Source organism: Daucus carota, chromosome 6 (assembly GCF_001625215.2).
Source record: "Daucus carota subsp. sativus chromosome 6, DH1 v3.0, whole genome shotgun sequence".
NCBI classification, from domain to species: domain Eukaryota; kingdom Viridiplantae; phylum Streptophyta; class Magnoliopsida; order Apiales; family Apiaceae; genus Daucus; species Daucus carota.
Window position 1 is genome coordinate 27225448 of NC_030386.2, and position 13982 is coordinate 27239429.

Here is a 13982-nt window from a genome sequence, read left to right on the forward strand (position 1 = left end):
TGTAAATAAAGTATCTTTGCAAAAATAATGAGTATATACATAATAGAAATCGACATGATATAATATGGGTTCAATTAATATGAGTTCCTAAAAAAATCTATAATGTATAATGTTAACTTAACCATGCAACGCAACTAAATTTATTATACTTTTTCAGCTTTATCAATTTTCAAATTATGTATTTTAATTATGATATTTCTTGATATCCACTTAGGTTTGTTATAAATATATTATAATTGTAATTATTAATGATACGCGAAAAAGATGACATACGATATTATACCGCTTTTTCGAAATATAGTAAAAAAAATTATACAAATAATTTTCACTTTTATATATTAATTTTATGGAATTTTTCAAAAATATCCAAGGTACAAAAAATATTTTCAGAAATAATGATTTTTAAAAAATATTTTCAAAAATACACTTTACAGCTGTTGCAACCATATTTATAGTTGGTCTACCAAAATCAAAATAAAATTTGCAACTATAACAATCATATTTGCAACTCATTAATCATAATCAATCACAAATGCAATTCTAAAATTTTGATATTTGAAATCATATTTGGCGGTATCTTTAAATGATCAAATTCAATACGAACTAGGTTTCATCAAAAATCATCTATCCTTCCAATATGAGATACATGTAATGGTGGCAACGGATTACAAATTGAATAAAATATCTTTAGACACTGTTTTCGAAGATAACTCGAAAATTTGTTGAAATTGCGGGTTATTATTGGACTTGATTTCATGTCAAAACAATATATCTTAAAGATCAAACAATTCACCTACAATTTAAATATGTTTCATTTTTCAACAATCATCATTATATTATACCAAAATCACCCAATATTCTGGACTTCTCACCACCGTTCCCGTTCCCTCGATACTCCGGACTTCTCACCACCATTCCCTTTTCGACCAACTGTTGCTAGAAGCCATGACTCTTCAAAACTATCCTCAACAACCTTAGCTACCATCCTTATCTCTTCGATGTGCCGTCGTTGCTGATCGGAGCATCATTACAGTGCGTCACCCTCTGCCGTTCGGGTTTTGGTCGGAAGTGGCGAGCGTGACGGTCCGCCTCCCTCTTTCTCCACTTCTCTTCCACTTTTTAACTAGAATCAACTAAAATCAACTTATAAATCTTATTTTTCAAAAATTAAATCAAAATTGCAAATATGATTGTAAAAGTTACACCCTGTATTTTCTAACATAAAATTTGAAATATAATAATTCTAAAAATAAATTTTAAAATGACTGTATGTTTTATAATTATTTTAAATATATGGTATTTTTGATAATTTCTCTGATTAAAAATGACAAGAACATGACATAAATAATCAAAAAAACGAAATTGCGGTGCAGCAGTATAGTCACTCCTTTCTTATCAGGTAAATAATACACACACACAAGTACACGAGTATGAACTCAATCAGGTCCCCAACAGTACTTGTAGTAAATTGGAAACACACCTGACCATTAAACCCTAACCTATACACACAACCATCTGTATCTATATCCCCATCCATGGATCCTCGCCGAGCTTCATCACGCACGGTGATAGATCCCAAGGTTCGTCAAGTGGGGTTCTTCACACCAGGGGCCCCACCTGACCCGACACAGACATCAACAACGTTAACAACAATAACATCAACATCTCCACTCGTGTCTCCTTCTGGGAACTCTGTTTTGTGTCCTGTAATGATTCCACCGCCTTTGCACTTTTCGGACAGTAATAGCAAGTGTGTAGTTGGTGGGGGTGAGTGTATTGCTGTGGGGAGCAGCTATAATGCGTCGTCTCCGGCTACGGAGTTTTCGGGTTCTGGCGGGGAGTGTGTGGGGAAAGTTGGGGCGTCTTCGATGCCGGCTGGGGGGTTTGAGATTCCCCGGAAGCTTATTAAGGGGAATGCTGGTGTTGGTGCTAGTAGTCTGACCACTGTGTCGATGCTCAGCGGTTCTAGTAATTTGCTTGGTGAGCTAGCTGCCTATGACTATTGCTTGATATTTGTTGTTTTTTTTTATTTTTGTATATGCTGATTTGGATATTTGTGTTGATATTGGTATTGTAGCTCAATTTGGGTGGTTGTTTAGCTTGGGGATAAGATTTTCCTGATTTTCTATTTTCGGCCGTTTGTTCTGTTTTTAGAAGGTTTTTTACAATATTGTACACACATTGGTTTAGGTTAAGAAAATTACAGATGAGGAAAAATCTTTGTGAAAAATGTTATGATGGTTGGGAATGAATTCCTCTTTCGAAAGAGGTTGAATTTATAACATTTTCTTATTATTTCTTACAATTTTTGTCAAAAGGATGAAATAAATTCTTATCCATTACTCCCTCCGCCCCCCTGAGTTGTATACATTGGGGGACGGGGACGCGGCACGGACTTTAATGCTCCTGTAAAGTGTAGTTGTGTAATTTATTTTTAAAATTTTCTTTTTTTGAATTAAAGTTTGGATGTTATATTTTTATTCAGAAAAAGAAAATCTCAAAAATAAGTTACGGAACTATATTTTATAAGAGCATTGAAATGCGTGTCGAGCAGTTGAAAAGAAATGTATACAATTAAATGGGACAGAGGGAGTATTAAGTTACTTCTGGGCAAAAAAACGGAGCCTAACTTATTGCCGAGAGAACATTGCTTTTTTACTCAAGTTCTGTGCTACTCCTGCTGTTTGTAGTGGTTATTATGCTTCATCTGTCACATCTTTGTTTCGAGTAGAATCTACAATATAGAATTGTCGTGTTCTGCTCTTGCTTTTAGTTTGAAAAGAGGAGAGACCAGTCAAGGTCATCTTTCTGAGTGCTCTAAGTATTAATACTTATGTAAATCACTTTGACCTGTGTACAAAAGCCACAACCCACAAGATTTTATTAATGTTTCATTTGTCATTAAATGAATTTTATAATTCAATTCTTTCTCGTCAGTTCATATTTTCAAATCGGTAGGGAGCTGGATTTGGAGTCACCCGAACCTGGTTTAGGAGCTTAATATAGGATTGCGTTGTAGATAATCTGAGAGCTTTGTATGCAAAATCTGGTATACCCCGCAAGAGAGTCTATCTGTCTTTAGATGCAACATATGGCACATCCACTTGGTAATGATTTTTAATTGTAATAAACGGGATTGTCACTTTATGTGTTGTATGAAGAAAATAATAATGATAATAGCACGTGCTGATGCTTATGCGGTAGACAATTAATTATTATTGTATTGTGTGAAGTATATTTTTGCAAATTCAGTAAGTCAATTTGTATCAGAAGAAAATTACAAAAATGACATTGTTTATTCATTACCTACTTTATCAGCTTACAGTTCAATGTGTCAACTTGTGAATGATAAGTTCTTTCTTTAAACGAGTGAATGGTGCGACCTTTACTGTTTTGTGGCTTTTAACCTGTTAATCTAATGGGAAATTTCTAGTTTTTAAATAAAGTATTTGGAAAGAAGTTAATATATATAGTTACTGCACGATCTCAGGCTATTGTAATGCATGTAACTGAGAAAGCAGTCATTAAGACACAAGGAACTTTTATTACAATAATTATTCTAGTAAGTCAGCCCATAAGAACATCCTCCAACATGCTAAACATGAGTAGGGATGTTTGGCAGTAGTGCCAATGCATTGAAGAATTGAAGATCAGGTAGATACTTCTATCAAAGTTAATATTACTATTATCATGTAAAAAATTGAAAAATTAAAACAAATAAATATGGAAAAGACGTCACCAGTATTCTGGTATGCGATGAAGATAGTGATGGAATTGATTTTAGTAAAATCTCAACATATAGCCAATGACTGGATTACTATCCCCTACTAAAAACTGACATAAAGTCAACTAAATTCAGGTGGAGGAAGGGGCCCTGGAGGGTGGATGGGGATATGAAACAGGAATCTGGAATGGGTTGCCCTCATGCCCTGGGGAGGGGGATGTTAAACAAGAAGATGAAATTGTCTTTCAATCTTCTATCTCTAAATAGAAAGATATGCCGTCTTATTGTAGAACAGAAAGAGGAAAACATAGTACTTTCAATCCAGACTCCCATGTAGATAAATTTTAGGTTGTGAGTTTGATAGGAGTGTCGATGTTGCAATGCCTAAAAGTCTTCTCTAATATTGTATGATTATTAGATAGGAGAAGGCGAAAGTTTAATTATTGTATGCGCCATGCCTTACACTAAATATCCCTTATCTATTTTAACTTTTTCATTGTGTCTCATCAAATATTTACACGGTAGACTTGAATATTAAAAACTATATATGTGGTCAAATTATCTCTCTTTGCTTGTTTCACCAACTACAAGCCCACAACTTTGGTTGAAAAATCAGTGAAAAATCGAGTACATATGTAAGAGACTATGATCGGAAGCAGAATACAACATCTGTCTAGAGGGGCCATACTAGTTTCAGCAACTCTTTGTTCTTTATTTATTTAAAAACAGTTCCACTCATTGCTGTCAATTTTGACTTAAAAACCTGATCCGGCTCTTCTAGTATCTTCATGAAAGATTCCACATACCACTTTCAGAGGCCACCCTGATCTACACAATCCTATCCTCCACCAACATCTTTGTGGAAGGTTCCACATGCCAATTTCAGTTGCCATTTTAAAACGTACATAGAGAACTATACCAAGTCCCATTCTTTACCGGCAATAGGACTCAGAATCTTCTTTTTTATCCCCATTACATTGTGATTAATCATTAGATTTTGTTAAAATTAGTAACCTTGTGGAGTCTTGGGTGACGTTTATAATTTATCAGATTGATCCAGGTGATTTATATAATTTATCAGGTTGATCTATCTATTCAAATGTATTGAACTTTGTAGTTGATACTGTTCCACACATTATGATGTACTTTATCCTTTTCATTGCCACGAATTATAAAAAGTCTATTAGAACTCGGTATCTATTAAACTCTAAACTCTGAAACTATAATTAATCTTGACGTTTCTTAGATGAGCTGGTTACTTAACATGTTCAAAGCTTGCTGTAGAAGGGGTCTTAGGTTCGAGTCCTCCCACTCCCATCTCTAGGTTTCAGATGAGCTGGTTACTTAACAATGTTGATGCGAAAATCAGATTTATAAAGTTATACATTAATCATATTATATTCATGTATAATGAATAGAGAGAATGATTCATAATTGTATTACGAATATATAAATGTATTGTTATCTACTAGTGTGTTTTGGTAACTATTAGAAAGTAGGTATAAATTAGGAATAATTTATGGTATGTAAAACTTTACTTGATGGTTGAATTTTAGGTTGCATCTTTACACAATCGTAATCTTTATCATGAGAAGCTGAACGTCTCAATAATTGAGTACATTGAGAGTTAAAACTGTATTTGCAAATTTGTGTTCCCTTTGTCTTCCTGTCTCAGACACCTGTTTCGATTCTCAACTAATGTTTTCTTAAGAAGTGAAGATCTAGATAAGCGGTTTGATATTAAGATGCATATACGAGTGTGCGACTTGGGTACTTCTATCTTGCATAGTGGCTACTTCAGCTTGCCAATTGTGCGGGCGTGTATTAGTAGGAATAAAGTAATGATGATTTTTAGAAAAAAAATGATGTCAAGATATTATTTGTGATGTCACTATACAATTGACTTTTATCAATGGCACCATCACATTTTTGACTTCTACTCATGGTAACCCAGTACATTTGGTATTTCACATATAATACCCTCATGTTATGTAAAACGTAATATAATTGATTTAGGACCGTAAAACAAATTGTATATTTGAAATCTTTATGAAAAAGTTACATGAAATAGAATTTTGAATCATGTAAACGGAGATAAAATGAGTGAGATATATTCAAACTTCATAACTGAACTTTGATCATTTATATCTCATTCATTTTGACTCCGGTTTACATGATTGAAGAGTCTATTTCATGTAATTCTTTACAATGATTTCATATATACAATTTGTTTACAATTTGAAATCAAATCTATTGCATTTTACTTTACATAATGGCTTGTTTGGAAACTTGGATTTCATTTGAAATCCTGGATTTTGATCAAATGACATGTTTGGATACACAAAAAAAGTTGAATTTGAATTTCATTTGAAATCAAGGACATTCAAATACTAATATAAAGCTGGGAATTTGAAATGACAACTCAAATCATGTCATTTGAAATCCAAAATTTGAAATGAAATACTAGTTCCCAAACGCAATCTAAGGGTATTATATATGAAGATTGAAAAAACAAATATATAGGGTTACTACACATAAAAGGAAAAAAATGTGATGGCACCATTGGCAAAAACCAATTGTGGAGTGGTACCATAGAGAATATCCTATAATTTAATAGTCTCGGGACTATTAATGCCTTTAGCCAAACATGGCCACGGGGTTTTATTGTTATTCTTTTCTTGATTTCTTAATTGACCAAGTATGCTGCATACTTGTGATGTTTAGTGCATGAACTATTGCCTTTTAGCTCATGACAAAGATCATCTCTAATTCTTGAAATCACCTAGAATCACTCATGTTCTCTCAGTATGTGTCTTAAATATGTTGGATATCCTTCAAAGACAAATCAGGCACCAAAGAGTAAGTATAGATGTTAAGAAGGTATTTGATTAAGGTTTCATCTCAAACTATCTGGAATAGGAATATAGGATAGAAGATTTTGTTATATAATAGCAAAATAGAATTTTATGTTGAAATTATGGATGTTCACTTCTGGCAACATGCAAGCAAGTTGGCCTAAATGTATTATCTGAATGAAATTATTTTTTGAGTAGATTTTTATTATCTTTTTAATTGCATATATTGTAAAAAACGAGGCTGGACCCTGAACATTTTCTAGTAAGAAAATAAAGCTGCATCTGACTAAAGATTAATGATTGCACTTGCAGAAAAGGGTGGACTTTCTATTGGAGCTCAAATTGAAAGCTCTGCTGGTTTGAAGTCTTTGAAAGAAAAAAGTTCAAAGGCTGAAAGGCGTGCTGCCCAGGAGGCTGACCGAGCAGCAAAAGGTGCTGCGAAATCATTGAAAGGGACAACTTCAAAGGCTGAAAGGCGTGCTATTCAGGAGGCTGAACGAGCAGCAAAAGCTGCTGCAAAAGGTGCCTACATTGGAAGAGACTTTTTTTTGTATTTACTTACATGGTTAATCTTTATGCAGCGAGTGGGAGATGCTGGCATTTTCTCCTTTTTTAAAATCTCTGATGTTACTAAGCTTTACAGCATGAGTTGTTAGTAACTGGAGACTTCTGATGCAATTTCCTATCCTTTCTCTCTGTCTAGTTGGAGTACAAGTTCATTGCTACATCAATGTTGTCCACTAATAAAAAATCTAGGACTGGAGGGGCATAAACTTATGAAAATGGGATTTTAAATTATGCTGTCACTTATTTTCTTTGACACTGTGGTAACCATACTGGAACACTGGGACTTAATGGATCTGTTTCACATGTTGAAATTAGGCTTGAAGGACCTTTTAGGGCCTATTCGACATTTGACGTCTACCTTAGCTGTTACTAACAAGCATGCTTGTGACTTGTGAGTGTGTGAGTCCAAGATTTGTTGCACTGCCTGTAGGAGTTGATGTCTTCTTGTGTTCTCCCTGCATAAATAATCTTTTTTCTTTCTTTTAATCTTTTTTTGAGATTGATCCTGTGTGCAGGTGAGAGGTACTGGTTGACTCTTTAACTTAACTGGTATGCTGTACGTTCTTATAAGCAGGGTAAAACCAAATAAGTTGAATTGTCGGTATACCTGATGATTTGGATGGGGTGCACCTGATGAACTTTGTGCAAAATAAGGGGAATATTCTTAAAACCAATGTTTAGAATCAGACATTTTGTTAATGATGGAGAAAGCAAACTTTTCTAGGATAAGTGGATGATGTGCTGTCTAATGTGAAACATTTTCATATTATTATTATTATTATTATCTAGAAGAACAAAATAAGGATCTGTGGCTCTCTGCAGAAGGGGAATATTCTCAAACCAATGTCTAGAATCAGGCATCTTGTTGATGATGGAGAAAGCATGCTTTTCTAGGATCCATGGATGATGTGTTGTCTAATGTGAAACATGTTATATTATCAATATCTAGAAGAACTAAATAAAAGATCTGTGGCTCTCTATAGAAGGGTGCAGAAGAGTGTAAACAGCTGTATCTATATGTTAAAGTTCTCGCGGCCACTATTGTCATAACCTCTGTGAAAAATGGATATAAGAATCCCTTCAACTTATTTGTTTCTATACCTTTGTAGTTATATACTTATGTAAATCTACAGGTATAGTTTTCACGTTTTTGTAGAGAAAAACGAATTAAGTCATTTTCTTTGGAGTTGTTGATGTAGGATGTAGTTAACTGAGTTTTTAGAAGTAATTTTTAAGTAAGCGGGCTTTAGATAACCGACAATATGGTTGCGAATTTGAGCTGTTTTTAGAATTTTAGGCCATTATAAACTTATTTTTATTAAATTATCTGCCTGTATTGGATCATTTGCACTGTTTTGACTATTTGATTTTTATTTTTTAATGTTAAATAAGCTGAAGGAAAAAAGGCACCTGTGTCTGCTGGGATTGCAGCTCCAGGGAACGTGAAAGCCCCCAAAGCTGCTTTACAAAAGAAAGTCGGGCCTTCAGTTGCAGCAACTGATAAAAGGTTAGGTGATCGTGCACCAGATAAAGATAGGAAGAAAGAAGTCCCTCATCCGCGCTTGCAGTTTGACGATGAGAGCAGAGTGGAGAAGGCTAAAAAGCGTGCTGTGGTTAAACAAAGAGAAGCAAGGAATAGAGTTGAATTGTTTCGGCATCTACCCCAGTATGAACATGGTACACGGCTTCCTGATCTGGAGTCCAAATTTTTCCACCTTGATCCAGTTCACCCTGCTGTTTATAAGGTGCTTGCATGTGAACTTTATTACAGTTACAACTTCTTCTGATATATGCTTATTTAGTGACTTGTACATATATGATTTGCCATTCACGTAATAGTATAGGATAATGCTGAGGAAAAAGAAGTAAAATAATTAAGCTTTATGTAGATATATTAATACACATAAAAAAAATGGAACAAGAAGTTATTTGACCAGCACACCATTTGTCCAAGATATGTGGATTCCTTCTTCTAAGCAAACATATTGTGATATGAATAAGGGCCTAGTCTTCCTGAAGAGTTCAAAGGAGATCTTGTGGTGATTAAAGGCACTAGATATATTGATCTAAAGCTTATGCTAAAAACATTGAAGCCTCATATTTATCTAAGATTGATATTACAGTTCATCTCTTCTTTTCACTTGCATTTATCTAGCAAGTCTTCTGCATTCTTTGTCAGGTTGGGATAAGGTATTTAGCCGGAGATATATCTGGTGGCAATGCTCGCTGCATTGCAATGCTTCAAGCATTCCAAGAATCAATAAAAAGCTATTCAACACCAGCTGAAAAAGCTCTTAACAGAGACTTAACTGCAAAAATTAATTGTTATGTATCATTTTTAATAGAGTGCAGACCCATTTCGATCAGCATGGGTAACGCAATTAAATTTGTGAAAACCAGAATTGCTAATTTACCTTTGACTCTCTCGGAGACGGAAGCAAAAGCAACTCTTCTGTCAGATATTGATCGCTTTATAAATGAGAAAATAATACTGGCTGATCAGGTGATAGTTAATTATGCTGTAACAAAAGTCAGGGATGGAGATGTTCTTTTAACATATGGATCATCATCTGCTGTGGAAATGATACTCTTACATGCACATGAGCTTGGCAAACATTTTCGTGTTGTAATAGTAGATTCACGTCCAAAACTTGAGGGAAGACTCTTACTTCGTAGGTTGGTGGGGAAGGGTCTCAACTGTACATACACCCATATTAATGCTGTTTCCTACATCATGCATGAAGTTACTCGAGTTCTGTTGGGGGCATCATCCGTGTTATCTAATGGAACTGTTTACTCAAGGGTTGGGACTGCATCTGTTGCTATGGTTGCTCATGCATTTCGTGTTCCAGTACTAGTATGTTGTGAAGCATATAAATTTCATGAAAGAGTTCAGCTGGATTCAATTTGCTCAAATGAACTGGGTATGTCTAATTGGTGTTTATTACTGTGCTATATGTAACATGTTGCAATTTGCATGGTTGCAAGCTTGAATGTACAACAATTGTTTTATGTTCTTTAGGTGATCCTGATGCCATTTCGAATGTTTATGGTAGAGACGACCTCAATTATCTGAAGGATTGGGCTAATAGTGATAATCTACAACTTCTAAATCTCATGTAAGAAAATTTAAAGTTTGTTTGTCTACATTATTGGCCAATTTTATCCACAATTATCTTTTTTTTTTTTGTGATATTTGCTAATCTTTTTACTTGTCAATAGTTATGATGCAACACCTTCAGATTATGTTTCAATGATCATAACAGACTATGGAATGGTAAGTCAAGTTTTGGCTTTAAACTAGTTCTTTGGGTTCAAGTTCAGTATAACCATTTGCGTTTTCTGTTGCATTTGTATATTATAAGCTTTTTCGGTTCTAAGCTACGCTCCATAATAAATCTTAATGTTTTCCAGATACCCCCAACAAGTGTTCCTGTAGTTGTTCGTGAATACCGCAAAGAGAATTTATATATATGAAGTGGTGGTTTGCGAGTCACTGGGAACATGCCAAATTTTGCATTTATACTGGAGATCCATCCTTTTAGCAACCAAGAATAGACAAGAAGACACATGTTTTCATGTTAATTACTTGTTTCCTTTTCTGAAGTTGCCTTTTTGAGCTTCTGAATCCTCTTTTTACAATCCAACTCCGTGAAGAGTGCGACTTCGTCTCTCCGGGCATCCTTGGCCTTATAGTTGTACACTTTTTGTTCTCTCGGTTGATAGTGCCTTGTAACGTTGAGCAGTTTTTTTCGTTTTACTATTATGCGCTTTTGGTGGAGTGTTACAATCTTGTTGCAGTGTTTTTGCTCCTACTTCCATTAAGTAGCCTGATTTGACTTGGTTGGAAGAAATGTCTGCTTTCTCTGGTACTTCTTAAGTTTAGCCAAACGGTCACTATAACGAAGCTCATAGCTGAATTATACGAGAACGTTAAAAGTCACTTTCACTTAGGCACAGAGAAAGAGATTAACTGATCAGCATGTAAGAAAAAGTAAAATGAATACATTTTGATGTAATTAAGCTTGTACAAGTTGCTTGATACTCATGGGAGTGCAAATCTTGTTGTCATTAATACATTGTCTTCCTAGAACAGAATATACAGCTTCAGTGAGATGAAAGCCATCCCAGAAGTAGTGTTTGTCTGCATCGCCGCAAGGCCAGGTCCCAGGAATGCATCCAGATGTTCCATTTTGCCACGTAACGCAGCATGGATTGCTCGAATCGGTTAATCCTACAGTGTGCAGTGCATTAACAGTAAGTTTAAAATTTTTGATATCGCTTTAGAGGGGTTCTACTGTACGAGAATGTGTAACAAAATGTGCAGTATTACGTACCGTAGGCATTAGAATTGATAACGGCATCATATCCAAGTCCATTAGCATGGCCTAGCACAAAAGCTGAGCCTTTGAGAGTGGACGTCAGTGTGGCTAGTGTTGTGCGAAGCTGGGTGTTGAATATATTCACAAGCTGGTTGATTTCCTCGACACATTTTCCACTGTGTTTATACTGCCTTGTTACGGATGGAATGCACCCGATTGGCCCCAGCTCGAACACCACCACTTTTCTAGCTCCCAACTTATACAACTTCTGCACACATCATAAATTACTACGTAAGTAGATAGGATCGCGGTCAGTGGAAAATAGTTTTGACGTGAGAACTCAAAATATGATATTTTTGAAAAACTAATATAGCGCATATGAAGTCTCACGTGTTCCCACGTTAAAACAGTTTTCACGGACTGTATAGAGAAGTAATTAACCTGAAGGTGTTGAAAGAGAGCGTCGTTTAGAAGTTTAGCGAAGGATTGAGGAGAGTAGCGGAGGCTGGAAGCGTAAATATCTGGTTGAAGGTAATTGTTGAGGTAGTCATTACTTCCAATGCTGATAACAAATATAGATTTGGACAAGTAATCTTTTATCTCTGAGTAGCTTTCAAATTGTCTCGCCAGATTCACATTCACTGTCCTTTTGAACAAGTTTATCTGATCACCTAAATTCAGGCATTTTCCCTGCAACAAAAAGCGGAAAATAATTATCGGATATGATTATTGCAACATATTTGTCGTGATATACAAATAACAAACTGTTTCAGGTAACAGTAACATACTAACATGGTTAATTAATGTTGAAGATCAATGAGATACGTTTTTCATGTGTAACCGAGTAAGATTATATCAATTCAGTTTGACTTTCGATTAGTTAATAATTTGAGTCTCCCAAAATCCGAAAGCTGGGATTCGACTAATACTTGTATGAACACGTTTAAACGTTGACGTCCTAATTAATTTAGAGAGATGAGTTATGCACGTTGAGACCTTGATGCAGATTAATTTGCTTAATACATACTCGTACTAGCATGTAGTTTGACTTAGAGATGCACCATACAATTGTACTGTCAATTCCATAATGAGTTATAATTAAAGTATTTAATTCCCCTTCACCAGTTTTATTTGTACTAATATTCTCTGTGCTATAATTATTGCTTTACTTCAACTTTCAACTGATCAGTTTCATTTAGTTTTCCACCTAAAAACGTACGCTATGAGCAGAAATGGAATTAATATGCCAAGGGAAGTGAATCCGGAAATACTAGTAAAAAGAAAAGAAGATCCCGACAAAGTTGGTTGTAAGTTGTACTAACAAATATAACCCGAGAGAATAAAATGTAGGCAGAACTTCAGCTCTGAAATTAAAAATAAGCATCATTCATACGTACAATGTATAATCCAGTTTCCGGTAGAATTCCACAGCTGCCAGATGCGTAGTTGAACCCCGTAGTGGTAGACGATCTCCGGAGAGAACTAATGTACGGCGGAGAATAGGGCAGCCCGAGAAACTCAGCTACACCAATCCCATCCAAACCAAAATTTCAGAAATAACAAAAATGCAGCATTATAAATATAATCACTTGTAACGTAGCGGCATTATAATAATAAAAGGGTTTGTCTAGTGTGTGCGGGCATATGCTAAGCGCGGAATTTTATATGTTTGGGAGATTTTGATAGAGAGCCAATAGAAATAAGTCAAATTTATAAAATTCTGTGCTTAGGCGCATAACATGTACCCATGGGCACACACTAGAAAAATCGATAGAAAAAAAATATTCATGCTCAAGCTGAAATGTACATCATGAATGTATAATCTCATACCGATAAAATCTGCGACAGTGCGTCCATTGGTGAATCTTCCAGTAGAGCCTGTAGCAAAGTTGCGGCCATACGGCATGAAATTAGCCTTGGCTAGTGTTGGCAAAAGATTATTATTTCCGCTGTCGAACAGCGAGTCCCCCAGGACATATAATGCCGGTGCAAGCGGAGATTTCGGTTCATTGGCGACGACATTTCGAGGGAAAATTGTGGAGAAGATAATGAAGAAGAAGAAGAGGAAGTTGAAGGCACAATGTTGGCTCATATCTAAAAAATGTGAGTTTGTAACAGTTGGCTTCGATAATAAAGACAATGTGTTTGGAAAATGTAGAGAGATATTTAGATGTGGAGCTGAATATTTTGGTAAATAAAAACGAGGGGAAGGAAGTGAGGAGTTGGCAAGTGCATGAAAATAGAGACTGGAGAAGCTGTGGATATAAATAGAGATTTCATTCACCAGGCTCTGTTGCCTTCCTCTTATCTTTATTTTAACTTTAGCAGTATTTTTTCTTTTTGACATTACTTTAGCAGTAGTTTGGTTTAATAAAAGGTTGTATTTATTTCCCCGGATTTATTAACGAATACGTTTCCCCTCGGAGATCTGCTGAACTGACAAAATTATAAACGGGTTTTTTAGTGTGTGCCCACGAGCATACACTAACAACCACTTTTTAGTTGGTTGGTGTA

General features: G+C 35.3%; 2 protein-coding genes across 2 annotated transcripts; one reads left to right on the forward strand and one right to left on the reverse strand.

Moving 5' to 3' along the window:
* The first annotated feature begins 1386 nt into the window (after window positions 1–1386).
* LOC108228053 (uncharacterized) lies at window positions 1387–10971 on the forward strand. Its single transcript, XM_017403527.2, has 7 exons — window positions 1387–1980; window positions 6892–7101; window positions 8539–8891; window positions 9326–10070; window positions 10169–10265; window positions 10369–10423; window positions 10561–10971. The coding sequence occupies exons 1-7, from the start codon at window positions 1536–1538 to the stop codon at window positions 10621–10623; spliced, it is 1968 nt and encodes a 655-aa protein (XP_017259016.1). The 5' UTR covers window positions 1387–1535; the 3' UTR covers window positions 10624–10971.
* Window positions 10972–11121: 150 nt separating this feature from the next.
* LOC108228054 (GDSL esterase/lipase 7-like) lies at window positions 11122–13708 on the reverse strand. The gene is made up of 5 exons (XM_064079727.1): window positions 13299–13708; window positions 12866–12990; window positions 11910–12158; window positions 11484–11736; window positions 11122–11380 (listed from the first exon to the last, which is right to left on the reverse strand). The coding sequence occupies exons 1-5, from the start codon at window positions 13558–13560 to the stop codon at window positions 11166–11168; spliced, it is 1104 nt and encodes a 367-aa protein (XP_063935797.1). The 5' UTR covers window positions 13561–13708; the 3' UTR covers window positions 11122–11165.
* Window positions 13709–13982: the final 274 nt, after the last annotated feature.

Bases quoted from the DNA above. Each gene is read 5' to 3' on its own strand.
- LOC108228053 (XM_017403527.2), top strand. From the start codon at position 1,536: ATGGATCCTCGCCGAGCTTCATCACGCACGGTGATAGATCCCAAGGTT. The intron at 7,102-8,538 runs GTGCCTACATTG...ATGTTAAATAAG, and splicing joins AGCAAAAGCTGCTGCAAAAG to CTGAAGGAAAAAAGGCACCT. The intron at 8,892-9,325 runs GTGCTTGCATGT...ATTCTTTGTCAG, and splicing joins TTCACCCTGCTGTTTATAAG to GTTGGGATAAGGTATTTAGC.
- LOC108228054 (XM_064079727.1), bottom strand. From the start codon at position 13,560: ATGAGCCAACATTGTGCCTTCAACTTCCTCTTCTTCTTCTTCATTATC. The intron at 12,991-13,298 runs GTATGAGATTAT...GGATTGGTGTAG, and splicing joins CACTGTCGCAGATTTTATCG to CTGAGTTTCTCGGGCTGCCC. The intron at 12,159-12,865 runs GTACGTATGAAT...TTTTTGTTGCAG, and splicing joins CGGAAACTGGATTATACATT to GGAAAATGCCTGAATTTAGG.